General features: G+C 45.9%; 2 protein-coding genes across 3 annotated transcripts in view; one reads left to right on the top strand and one right to left on the bottom strand.

Moving 5' to 3' along the window:
- Window positions 1-13,469, top strand: part of UPRT (uracil phosphoribosyltransferase homolog) — a 50,683-nt gene that overhangs the window by 26,387 nt on the left and 10,827 nt on the right. The window contains exon 7 of one of the 2 annotated variants that reach the window (XM_077285038.1): window positions 6,078-7,038. The exons of the other annotated variant lie outside the window; for it this stretch is intronic. Coding sequence (XP_077141153.1) covers window positions 6,078-6,184 — 107 coding nt within the window. The 3' untranslated portion in view covers window positions 6,185-7,038. Of the gene's footprint in view, window positions 1-6,077; window positions 7,039-13,469 lie in introns of those variants that run through there. 2 annotated transcript variants of the gene reach the window in all.
- Window positions 8,741-13,469, bottom strand: part of ZDHHC15 (zDHHC palmitoyltransferase 15) — a 53,506-nt gene continuing 48,777 nt past the window's right edge. The window contains exon 12 of the mRNA XM_077285036.1: window positions 8,741-11,942. The gene's annotated coding sequence lies outside the window, so the exon portion shown is untranslated. The remainder of the gene's footprint in view (window positions 11,943-13,469) is intronic.

Genomic DNA, 13,469 nt, shown 5'->3' with positions numbered 1-13,469 from the left:
GGACCCCCCAGTCTCTAGACTAGCAGCACAGACCCTCCTTTTCACTGCCAGATAGCTCAACCCTTAGGGACGCAGCAGACCGGCAGGTAGAACGCATGGCTCGTTCAATTTTCGAGGCCGCAGGGGCATCCCTGGCTCCCACGTTCGCTTCAGTTTGGGTTGCCAAGGCCATTCTGGCCTGGGCCAAAAATTTACAAGCTCTCCAAGCATCCGCTCCTCAGCTGTCGGACCAAGCGGTTCAAATAGCAGTCGTAGCAGATTACATGCTTCATGCAGCTCTGGATTCAGCAAGGGGTGTAGCGGGGATAGCATCAAACGCCATCACAATTCAGCATATCCTCTGGCTGCGGGAATGAAAAGCCGACGCATCCTCAAAGAAGTCCCTCACGCACCTCCCCTACCTCAGTGGGCGTCTTTTCGGTGAACAGTTGGACACAATGATATCCAATGCCACTGGGGGTAAGAGTACCTCTCTTCCCCAAGTGAAACCTAAACGCACTTACAAGAAGCGTAACCAAACTCTATTCCGATCCTTTCGGAATTCTTCGGGCTGGTCCGTCTCGCGTCCAGCACAAAATCGTAACCGTTACCCACGCAGGGACAACTCACGATCAACGCAAAGGTTGGACAAGACCTGGCAGTCAAAAGAAGCCCAGTCTAAACCTAGAGGAGGAAAATCTCAGACTTTCTCCTCATCATGGCTCACGGACCCCGGAAGACACCACACCCGTAGGCGGCCGACTTTTGCTCTTTCATCAAGTCTGGCTGCCTATTACAGAATACAGGTGGGTCAGGGAACTAGTGTCTTCCGGATACAAGATAGCGTTCACCTCCAACCCACCGGACCGATTCTTCCTCTCTGTCCCCCCAAAACCACCAGCCAATGCTCGTGCCTTCCGGAAAGCGGTTTCCTCGCTTTTCTAAGCAGGAGTCATAGTACCGGTCCCCATGGCCGAGCGCTTCCGAGGGTTCTACTCCAATCTATTCGTAGTTCCCAAGAAAGGAGGCAGCATGCGGCCCATACTGGACCTAAAACAACTCAACAAATGCGTACGGGTCCGTCACTTCCGCATGGAGTCCCTTCGGTCCATCATTGCGTCCATGGAGAAGGGAGAATATCTCGCTTCCATAGACATACAAGACGCATACCTGCATATACCGATTGCACCTGCTCATCAGAGATTTCTCAGGTTCGCAATCGACCAGGACCACTACCAGTTCGTGGCTCTCCCGTTTGGACTCGCCACGGCTCCCAGACTGTTTACCAAAGTCATGGCAGCCACCATGGACGTCCTGCACTCCAGAGGCATAGTAGTCGTTCTATACTTGGACGATCTACTCATCAAGGCTCCCACCTTCAAGGACTGCGAGCTCAGCGTCTCAATCACAATCGACACTGAGTCGCATGGGTTGGATAGTCAACCTACAAAAGTCATCACCAACCCCGAGTCAGTCTCTGACCTTCCTGGGAATGCTATTCAACACCTCCAGGGGTCTAGTGCTCCTTCCCAAGGACAAGGCACTGGCTCTCCGTCTAGGAGTTCGCACCCTCCTCCGCAAACCCCCTCGATCTCTCCGGTTTGCCATGAGAGTCCTCGGCAGGATGGGGGCAGCAATAGAAGCCGTCCCATTTGCCCAGTTTCGTCTCAGGCCTCTCCAACTAGCCATCCTCAAGTCCTGGGACAAGAACCCTTTCTCTCTCGACAGGGAGTTCCGGCTAATGTCGTCAACCAAGAGGTCCCTGCACTGGTGGCTCAAGCCAACCTCGCTAGCAAAGGGGAAATCTTTTCTCACAAGTCATTGGAATGTTCTGACCACCGATGCGAGCCTGACGGGTTGGGGTGCAGTACACCTACACCACAGCGCACAGGGCAAGTGGTCCCCAGTGGAAGCGACCATGCCCATCAACATCCTGGAAATTCGTGCCAACCTCCTGGCATTGAGGGCCTTTCATCACTTACTGGCAGCCTCTCACATCAGAATACAGTCGGACAATGCCACGGCTGTGGCATATGTGAATCACCAAGGGGGGACCCGCAGTACCCAGGCGATGCGAGAAGTGTCACATATCCTCCACTGGGGGGAGGACACAGGGTCGGTTCTCTCTGCGGTCCACATTCCAGGTGTGGACAACTGGGAAGCAGACTTCCTCAGCCGACAAGAAATAGACTCAGGAGAGTGGTCTCTCCATCCCGAAATTTTTCGCCAGATCTGCCATCGCTGGGGGACCCCGGATGTGGACCTAATGGCATCCCACTTCGATGCCAAGGTCTCCAACTTCATGGCCAGAACACACAATCCGCGGTCGCTCGGAGCAGACGCTCTGGTTCAGGACTGGACCCAGTTCCAGCTTCTGTACATTTTTCCACCTCTCCCCCTGATATCCAGAGTGGTGAGGAAGATCAAACAAGAGGGAGTTCCAACCATCCTAATTGCACCGGACTGGCCCAGACGTACATGGTACGCCGACATCGTACAACTTACAGCAGACGCCCCCTGGCGTCTCCCCGACCGCCACGATCTTCTATCACAAGGCCCGTTCTACCACCAGAACTCAGGGGCTCTCAATTCGATGGCGTGGCCCTTGAGACCTGGGTTCTAACCCAGGCAGGGCTCTCGCCGGACGTCATTTAAACCATGATCAGGGCACGGAAGCCAGCCTCTGCCAAGATTTATTACCGTACCTGGAAAACTTTCTTTACCTGGTGCGAATCTCGTGGCCAGACCCCACTCCCTTATTCTCTACCCAAAGTACTTGGCTTTCTCCAATCGGGTCTGGAGGCCAGGCTGTCATTAGGCTCGCTTAAGAGCCAGGTGTCAGCCCTCTCAGTGCTTTTTCAAAGGCGCATTGCGGCTTGGTAGCAAGTAAGGACTTTTCTTCAGGGGGTTTCCCGATTGGTTCTCCCCTACAGACGACCACTAGAAACATGGGACCTCAACCTGGTCCTGACAGCATTGCAGGAACCACCCTTCGAACCCCTTAAGGAGGTCCCGCTCCGCCTTCTCTCCCAGAAGGTGGTTTTCCTGGTGGCAATCACCTCGCTACGCAGGGTGTCTGAACTGACAGCACTCTCCTGCAGACGGCCTTTCACCAGGACAAGGTAGTTCTTCGTACGGTCCCATCCTTCCTTCCAAAGGTTGTGTCCAACTTCCACCTCAATGAGGAAATTTCACTACCATCCCTTTGTCCGGTCCCGGTTCATAGAGTGGAGAAGGCTCTGCATACGCTTGACCTCGTCAGGGCATTGCGTATATACGTGTCTAGGACTGCGTCCTTCCGGAGGTCTGATTCTCTTTTCCTCCTTCCGGAAAGCGGCCACAAGGGTCTGCCAGCTTCCAAAGCTACCCTTGCCAGGTGGATCAGATCCACCATACAAGAGGCCTACCGCCTTAAGAATTCTCCTCTTCCAGCCAGTATTACCGCACACTCTACACAGGCGGTAGGGGCCTCCTGGGCCATTCGGCACAACAAGTGTGTAAGGCAGCCACTTGGACTAGCCTACACACGTTTACTAAACACTACAGGGTTCATACCCAGTCCTCAGCGGACGCGACCCTGGGTAGATGTGTTCTGCAGGCGGCGGTGCCCTAAGTATAGGGGCCTGTCTGCACAATATTCGTCCATTGCTTCCCACCCAGGGACTGCTTTAGGACGTCCCATGGTCCTGTGTCCCCCAATGAGGCGACAGAGTATAGGAGATTTTTGTGTACTCACCGTAAAATCTCTTTCTCTTAGCCTCTAATTGGGGGACACAGCTCCCACCCTGTTGCCCTTTCCGGGCCGTTGTAACTGTTGAGTTCTCATATTGTTTTCTTGAGCTCGTACATAGTTGCCTTCTTACAGGCATAATTGTTGTTCATGTTGCGTTCCTCCTACTGCTTTTGCACAAAACTGGAGAAGGCTGATTCCGTCCAGGGGTGTATACTGCAGAGGAGGAGCCACAGTTAATCTTTTTCAGATTATGCATAGTGTCGCCTCCTAGTGGACAGCAGCATAACACCCATGGTCCTGTGTCCCCCAATTAGAGGCTAAGAGAGATTTTACGGTGAGTACACAAAAATCTCCTTTTTTGCTCCGTTGGCACGCAAACAAGGGACCTTTTTCTACCATCTCTCTCAAATCAATATCTTGTCCCAAAATCTGCCAATTTTTTCTAATTGCTGTCCTGATTTGAGTATCCATTAGTCCAAATTTGAAACAAAACACACTTTTTTATCTTTCACTTCCCTTTTAATTTTTCTAGATGATATATTACCCACATCTAACTCTACAGCCTTTTTTAACGCCATATCAAGGATTGGTCGAAGATAACCTCTCTTTTCAAATCTACCATATAGTTCCTGGGATTGTTGTCTAAAACCAGTAACACTACTATTAATCCTTCTAACTCTTAAAAATTGGCTGTAAGGTAAGGCCTGTTTTGTATAAAAGGGATGGGCACTGTCAAAATGTAATAGGGAGTTGGACGAAGATGGCTTACGATAAACCTGTGTGAATGTCTTCTAATCCCACCCTTAATTTGACATCTAAAAAAAAATATCAGAGATTGCTTGGTACCCAATCGTTTTGTGTCGAATCAGGAGAGTTGGTTGGGAGCCGGTGTTTCCAAAGGCAACTTTAAGTGTGCCCAATGTAATTTTTGCATATATCATCTTACAGGCAATACGGTTACAATTGGCCCTATTCACCATATAGTGCGCAATTTCATTTCTTGCAGAACCACATACACTGTGTACGTGACGTGATCTTTTGCCCATGTGGGTTTTTCTACATCGGTAAAACGATCCGTCCCTTGTTTGTGCGAGTAAGGGAACATTTTTATTCTATACGCACAGGGAAGGGGGTTCCCAGGTTAATTAATCATGTAAGGCAATACCATGAAGGTAAGACTTAAGTATTGCGATTTGCTGGGTTAGAGAAGGTCTCCTTACCGCAACAAGGAGGAGATCTGCACCGTCTTCTGTTGAGGAGAGAAGCGAGGTGGATTCTGCGCGCAGGCGCATTGGGACCAACAGGTCTTAATGAGAAGATTGACATGTCAGTCTTTCTATAAGATGATATTGATAATTTATGTTTTCCTAAGTATATGATCATGTTTTGGTGCATATATGTAATGTTTTTAATCTTTTTATTGTATGTTATTTCACTTCTATTCTGATAAACGGTTGTTGATCCGCTATGACTTCTGATGGGGTGGGAGGAGCTAAAAGACTGCACAGGTAAAAAGCCCTCCTTACTTCCTCTTGTCGTCAGGACCCGTTGAAGTGCTGCGTGTACGAAACGGCCGTCGTCCGTTTGTATCCACATCCCTCCCTGCTGTATCACGTTATGTCCGAATAAAAGTTTGACACTTCAACTCCGTTGAGTGCGCTCCACTTTTTTCATGTTCTGTTAAGGATTGCATGTTGGGCTACCCCTACATGTGTTTGGGCTGTCGAACAGCCGCGGGGACTTGAAGGGACACTGTGCGCCTGTGTGGGCAGTGCGGCCACCGTTACTGAATCCCCGCCCCGCACTGTGCATAACCACAGGCCGAAACCCGGCATCAGAGCTAGGACGGCCAATGCTCTATGCGCCTGCTCCAGTCAGAAGAGCAGAGCGCAGGCGCCGGATTTCGGATGAAAACAGCGCTGAGGGGGCGGCGACAATCGCCCCAGAAGAGATGACCGACGGCAGTTGGGCGCTTCAAAGAGGAGGCTTCAGACCTGCCTCCAGGTACAAAGACAGGTATTTCAGCAAAATTATAAATACCTTTATTGTGGGAATATCCGCAACAAAAACTAAAAGTCACCTTGTTAGACTGCAGCATTACTGCTGCACAAGGTGGCTCTTTTAGTTTATAACGGCTGGAGGGGGTGACAGTGTCCCTTTAAATATAGTATTCGAGCATGCCAAAGACACTATTTGCACACAAGTGTGCTGATAACACCTTATCCCAGCACACTCTCTCATCACTAATTGTGGATTGTCTTTTATAACCACCTGCAGGAGGGAACCAAGTTTTTCAGAGGAGGAGCACCCCCTGTAACACATAGATGAAATGATAATACTATTCCATGTGTCATCTTATTTCCAGGTGCCATCTCCATCATCCAGGAGTTTCCAGACATAACCATTTTAACCACGGAGGTCCACCCGGTTGCTCCCACACACTTTGGCCAGAAGTATTTCGGCACAGACTGACCGTATGGATCCTCCGTTGCTATGGAGGTATTAGATTGACAATTCCCTTAAAGTCTGGCAGCGTCCTGGCTAATTTTCAGTGCCTTGCCACCTACTGCTTGGATGGGGCACTCAATTATGCAATCCTTTTTACTGTACATGATTTTTCAAGCTTTTTATTCAGCCTGAACGCTTGGCCATCAATCACCGAACCTGACCGGTGTTTTTACTTGGTGTTCGTTGCCTACACACCACCTCGAGTGTTCAGTGCACATTCCATTCAAAAGCCGCTTGTAGCGCGCTTCGAGGAGTTCCAGGGCATCAAATCCTATTTATTTGTATTAAAATAATGGAAAAAGACAATACATCTGGTGATCTGATTTGTGGGTGTGAGATTCTCTCGTTTACTGTAAAAGTACAAATGTAATTCTAGAGTCTTGGAAAACCAGGAAAAGCAATGAATGTACTGCTGATAAAGAACAAGATGCCCAGAAGATATACTAATCAGGAGGGCAACATTTCCTGCAGCATTAAAGGGGTTGTCCACTACTTTTTAAAATTTATTATGTCCTGGGTTGTGGAAAAAAGATCCTCCCTCACCAGCCGTGTCCTCCAGTTCAGATGGAATGTGAAGGCCGCAGTAGTTCAGTGGCGGCTGCAGCAGACACCGGTCACCTCCCCACCGAAGGGGCAATCCAGCGGGTTGCAGGAGCAACTTCAGTCCAATAGGCAAGGATTGTGGTTTGTTTTTGTTTTTTTATAAATTATTAGTTGATCACCCCTTTTTAAAGGAGATGTCCACCCATCATTTTTATTTTTTTTATTCTTATAAACTTGCCATATGCTGTAAAATAAAAAAATATATAAAATACTCATTTGGTCTCCACTGTTTTGTTTTTTTCCAATTTGGGCAGTGATTTAAAATAAAAAATTTACTAACGACTTTCATAAGTTTCTGTTACTTGTTTTGGATAAATAAGTAGTGCACACATTAAAATGTATTTTTTTTTCTGTCCTTTATATAGCATCAGTTCATGGTTCTATAAAGAAAAAAAAAAAAGTATAACGAGCATACTGCATTTTGAAGAAAAACTACACATTGGCCCCAATTCATGGAGACCGGTGTTGTTCATGCCAGTCTTGATGAGGTGGCATCAGGCACATCTGAAAAGTGGCGAGTGCCCTCCATTCACCTCACCAAAAATTTTACGCCAGTCAGAGACTGGATTAAGATTTGTGAATGAATATACGCCACAACTAGTCATAAATTAGATAAGCCGGCATTGCCGACCCCACCCATTTTGGAAATGCCAGAAGTCAGTTTTTGCGCAGTCTTGCATAATGCAAAAATGTTGCAAATATTCAGTGTTTTACACCACCTGGTTTCTGGCAAAAACACATTGATGAATCTGGGCCATTGCATGTCGTGTTTTAGGGAGCATGCAGATGTCTGAGCAACGCGATGTGAGCACGGACTGGCCGCGACTTGTGCGTGACAGCTTCATATAATTCTATGAGACTGTCACGCTTAGGTCCGGAGAGCTGAGGCCAATCCTTACAGTGCAGTCCGTGCTCGCACAGGTGTCTGCATGAGCCCTTATACTGGTTTCTCAACATCAGCAGTAACATCTGGCAGTATATGCCATAAATGCTGGATAGGTACGCACTTTTTTGTAAAAACCTTAAATCCCATACAAAACCTATGGATGCGCCATTTTTGGGAAGGCTGAGAGCTGATGTTTTTAGTCTGGAATGGGGCCCCTTCCCAGGCTATTAATATCAGCCCAGAGCTGTATGCCTAGCCTTTGCTGGTTAATTATAGGGGGACAATGTGTCTTTTTTGAGGGGATCCCCCATTTTAATCAGTAAAGCCTACGTATACAGGTGTGAGCTGATATTAATAGCCTGGGAAGCTCTGTGTATTACCCCCTTGCCAGGCTATAAACATCAGCCCCGGCCGTCAGCTTTCCCTCTGCTGGTTATGAAAATTTAGGGATATCCCACGCTATTTTTTTTTTTCCTGATATTCAGTAATATAATCCATGTACAGTAAGCTACACCTGCATAGTACTAATTTTATATATGACTGATCTTTATTGCTATACTATTATCAGGCCGTGCTGTGATTTTACTGTATGCGGCAGCTGAAATGTCAGGTTTTCAAAGGACATGGGTGTGTATAAATCGGACGGCACTCCCATGGTCTGTGTGCTGTACAGTTTATTTTATTTTTTTTTCCCCCTCGGACTCTGACTTATATTGCTGAATGCGATCTGTTTTTCACATACAATCATGCTACGTTTTTTTTTTACCAGTCCAATCATGATCTGAGAAAAAAAAAAATCGTACCTGAACACACAATCCTAGAATAACATTGGTCCAAATGCAATCCAAATTTTAATGTGTTGCACTGCGGAACAGCCGCGAGACATGCAGTAGCGGGAACATGAACATATTATTCAAGCACACTGAAGACCCGGCACCCAAGCATGCTCACATAACACCTTATCCACGCTCGCTCATCACTAATAATAATAAACCATCACAGAGCCAAACAAACCACACTGCACACAATGATAATTATAAATTACACAGATTTATTTATGACAGGCAACAAATCCAGAAAAAAAAATACATTGTGAAAAAGAACATTGTCGATTAAAAAAAATCCCTGCAACAAGCTTAAAAATAATCATTGTATAAAACCTAAAAAGGGTTTGTGTCGTTCCAGTCCTGCTTAGGAACAAAGTGCGAAATAAGAAAAATGACTGTCAAACAGCCTGTTATAGGTAAACGGTGCAGCTGTAACCTGCGTATAACAGCGGCTCCTTATATAAATGACACGAGTCAGGAATGTTCTGAGAACGGCCGTCACCGCTACGACCGGGGAATCGTTACTCGCCTGCACTTAGTAGTTACACATGTTGCTGCCTTCATAAAAGTGCAATGCATTACAATGTAAGACCCGCAGACATACTGGGGATCATCGCATTATATCATGAGCAGCACAGTTTGGTAATGGAGAGGGAACTCGTCATACATCCAATTAGGAGTTAAAGAGAACCTGTACTTATTATTATTTATTTATATAGCACCATTAATTCCATGGTGCTGTACTTAGTCATACCGCCTGATCCACGGGCAGCATGCATCATACACTGGCTCCGGCATTCCAACCATGTAGGTTTTACTTTGAAACTGCTACGTTTCAGAGCAAACATGTTAAAAATCCCGCTGCTCCTCGCCCCAATCGCCAAGACTGACAGATCGCTCCCTATGTGCGTACACCTGTCAGTCAGGCTGGGGCGGGAAGAAGCCAGCCAGGGACAGCATCAGTCTAATCTTTCAAGACTTACAGGGCCTGATTCATCATTTGTCAAGCCTTTTTTTTTTTTTTCTTTGCACTAAATTCTTCAAAATGGTGCACGTAATTCATGAATTTTGCACACAACAAAAATGCTCTTTATTTTAGTCTTAAGGGATGAATCTGGCAACAGGTTTTTGCTATTTAACCTGAGAAAAGCATGACATGGGGACAGAGACCCCGATTCCAGCAATGTATCACTGTGCTGCTTGCTGTAGTTTTGATAATTTCCTGCTGAAACTGATTTATATCACTAGAGAACTAAGGACTAATAATCCAGTTCCTATGTGGTCCTCCATATTCATGAGCTCTGTATAGCCCTGCCTCTACTACTGATTGGCAGCTGAGTACACTGTGCATAAGCAGAAAGCAACCAATCGGTGGTGTGGGTAGGATTATACAGAGCTCAGCATTGTGAGAGCAGCAGCCCAATAAGTAACACATTGCTGGAATCAGGGTCTCTGTCCCTACCTCATGCAGATGACATATCAAAAACCTGGTCACTGATTCCCTTTAAGTGAAAAGTGTCATGATCAGCTAAAATGACACCAAATTTATGCAAAATACCTCTAATAAATCAGCCAAAAATATCTGGAGAACTCCCACATCATGTCTATAATAAAAAAAAAAAAAAAAATTAAAGGCGCTAATTACAAGATTAAGGGGGAAAAAAAGCGACAAGCACCAAAACTAGACCACAGGATGCCTAAATCCAATGAATCGGGCCCGTAGTCTTTGGTTGGGCCTTTCGATGATCAGTGTGTAAAATATACCTGGCTGCAATCTCGCATCGCATCCAGTGTGATTCATGCTGCCTGTGATCCGGGAAGCATGAATCCGGTGACAGGGTCCCTTTAATACACAGACATCACACTGATTTGAATGGGTATGATGTAATACTTCATTTCCCCTGTGGGGACGCTGTAGAGAAATTACGGCCAGGTTTTCCCACAGATTACAGCTTTCTAAGGAGCAGGGATTGTCCTATGGGTCTGATGTATGCAGGTATCTGCCATAATGAGCAATTACATTCCATATAGCGGCATACATTAGGGCCATATGTTTGGTATAAGCAGAGCACAGAAGAGATTGGATGCGGCCCAATAGGTATGCATACAGCACATAAACGAGCACCATTGTCCTGGGTCACTTACGATTTCACCACAAAGCAGAGTAGAAAAATCTGCTGCACATCTTGCATGTTTCACATGGCGAATCTGCTGCAGAATCAGCACAGATTTGCTGTGAAATTTACAGGTGAATTTATGGAAATAAATGGACATCCCCTTTAATTCCAAATCAGATACAAATAATAGCATCCATCATCAGTAATATACATAACATGAAGGCATCTGTCATACCCATCATACACGCACAATGATTGATTACTACTGCGGCGCAGACACGACATTCTAATGCATGTTGTTCCGTACGGGATTATACGCAAATCACCCCCTTTATTTCCAGGCAACTGTGGTGCATTCAGGATACGCAAGGACCTTGCCATACAGTAACATTTAGTAATCACAAGTGAGGATCGGACGTTCTTGGATAAGGCGTGCTCGAACAATGTTCCAGTCCCTGCGGCTGTTAGACAGCTGCAACACGAATGGATTGTCTAACAAACAGGAACTCCATTCATGTTGCAGCGGTCGACTGGAACATTTTTTGAGCATGCTCAGATAACATCTTATCCCAGCATGTTCGCTCATCACTAGTAATCAGGCATTAATGTGACCTGGCATGTGGCACAGTATCAAGTATTCTGGAGTACAGGACAATCGTAGAAAAAGTATAAAGTTTACTTGTAGATCATTTCTGGACTATCGAGCAGTTTCGCACTGGGAACAAGTGGACTCCTGGATACACTTTTTCACAACAGGTACTCAGGCCCCCGATATATCAAGGTAATGCTTTGGTACAGGAATGACAGTAGATTTGGGCTGAATCAGCCTTGGATCTGCCCAGATTTGTTCTACAGTGCAAACAAGATCATTTACAAACACATGAAATATTCCTCCGTCCACACTGGAATCACTGCGGACGCCGACAGCCTCCAGTCTATTTATACAGAATAAGATCCCTTCCTTACCCAGAGATTTTACACAGAAGTGCCCCTCCAGCATTATGTACACACATGAAGCAAGACAATCAATAAATTAGAATATAAAAAAAGTTAAAGCACATCATCACGTCCAGAACTGAAAAAAATCCTCTTGATTAGGAAGAATGCGCAGAGTTGTAATAAATATAGTCCTGTTCACCTTCCCCACCTGCTAAATAGATACAACCTCCCAAAACGAGGAGCAGAGCACAGTCTGAACCATTCCGAAAGAGCCATGTCCGGATGGGCCGCCAAGTGGGCTAATTGTCCTGCTGGGCATGTGGTGTGCAATATTCCCAGTGTTGTGGCCCCTGGAATACAGAAATAATCACATAATTCCCCAGATACAAAAACCTTAATTACATAGTATATTTACATACACTGTGTCCCAAATTATTATGCAAATAATATTTCCTCATATTTTCTCTAAATTACCTATCTGAATTGCAGTCATTGTTATTTTCCAGTCATCTACTATTCTAGTATAATTGCAATGTTTTGGAACAAACTGCCTATGAAAACAGTATCTTTTTTAAAAAAATGAACACTCAAAATGCATGTTCCAAATTATTATGCACACCAGAGTTTAACCTTTTTTTTTTTTTTTTTTTTAACAAAAAAATGGTCAATTGTGAAGTTATAAGCATTATCAGCTTATTACAAAATGAAATCAAACAGTTTTCAAGTGAAAGCTTTATTCTACATTTGCACATAGGACCCCTTGTTCGAAAGAAGCTTCTGAACTCTCTCGTCCATTGAATTTGTCAGTTTTTGGATGGTTTCTGCTTCAATTGTTTTGCATGTGGACAGAATACCCTCCCAGAGCTGTTGCTTAGATGTGAACTGCCTTCCGCCATCATAGACACTCCTTTTGATGATGCTCCAGAGGTTCTCAATGGGGTTGAGGTCAGGGGAAGATGGTGCCCACACCATAAGTTTGTCCTCTTTTATGCCCATAGCAGTCAGAGATGCAGATGTGTTTTTTGCAGCATGAGACGGTGCATTATCATGCATGAAAATGATCTTGCTGCGGAAATAGGGATTTTTGTGTACTCACCGTAAAATCCTTTTCTCCGAGCCATTGGGGGACACAGGACCATGGGTGTTATGCTGCTGTCACTAGGAGGCTGACACTAAGTTGAGACAAAAAGAGTTAGCTCCTCCCCTGCAGTATACACCCTCATGCTGGCTTCCAGAGACCCAGTTCAGTGCAAAAGCAGTAGGAGATTAATAATAATATATTACATAACATTAGAGTATAACATGTCAGAGAAAGTCAAGAACCAAAAAGGTAAAGAGCCGAACAGGCTAACAGGGTGGGTGCTGTGTCCCCCAATGAGTGGCTCGGAGAAAAGGATTTTACGGTGAGTACACAAAAATCCCTATTTCTCCTTCGCCACATTGGGGGACACAGGACCATGGGACGTCCCAAAGCAGTCCCTGGGTGGGAAACAAAACAACCAAATAACTCAGTGTACCATCTAACTATGAATGCGCGACGGCCGCTTGCAGAATACGTCTGCCAAGGGCCGCATCCGCAGAAGATTGAATGTGGACATTGTAGTGTCTTGTGAAAGTATGCACGCTAGACCATGTTGCGGCCTTGCAAACCTGCTTCGCCGTTGCCTGGTGCCGGATGGCCCAGGAAGCACCCATCGACCGAGTGGAGTGTGCTCTAATCCCCGCCGGGATAGCACTGCCCCTGACCCGATAGGATTCTTGAATAGCAGAATGGATCCATCTGGCTATCGTTGCCTTAGACGCGGCTAAACCCTTTCTGTGACCCTCCGGGAGCACAAAGAGGGAGTCCGATTTGCGGAAATGAGCAGTTCTGGAAA

This window comes from Ranitomeya variabilis, chromosome 2 (genome assembly GCF_051348905.1).
Source record: "Ranitomeya variabilis isolate aRanVar5 chromosome 2, aRanVar5.hap1, whole genome shotgun sequence".
NCBI lineage: Eukaryota > Metazoa > Chordata > Amphibia > Anura > Dendrobatidae > Ranitomeya > Ranitomeya variabilis.
The sequence above is the reverse complement of the archived record's forward strand: the minus strand, read 5'-3'. Positions and strand labels throughout refer to the sequence as shown.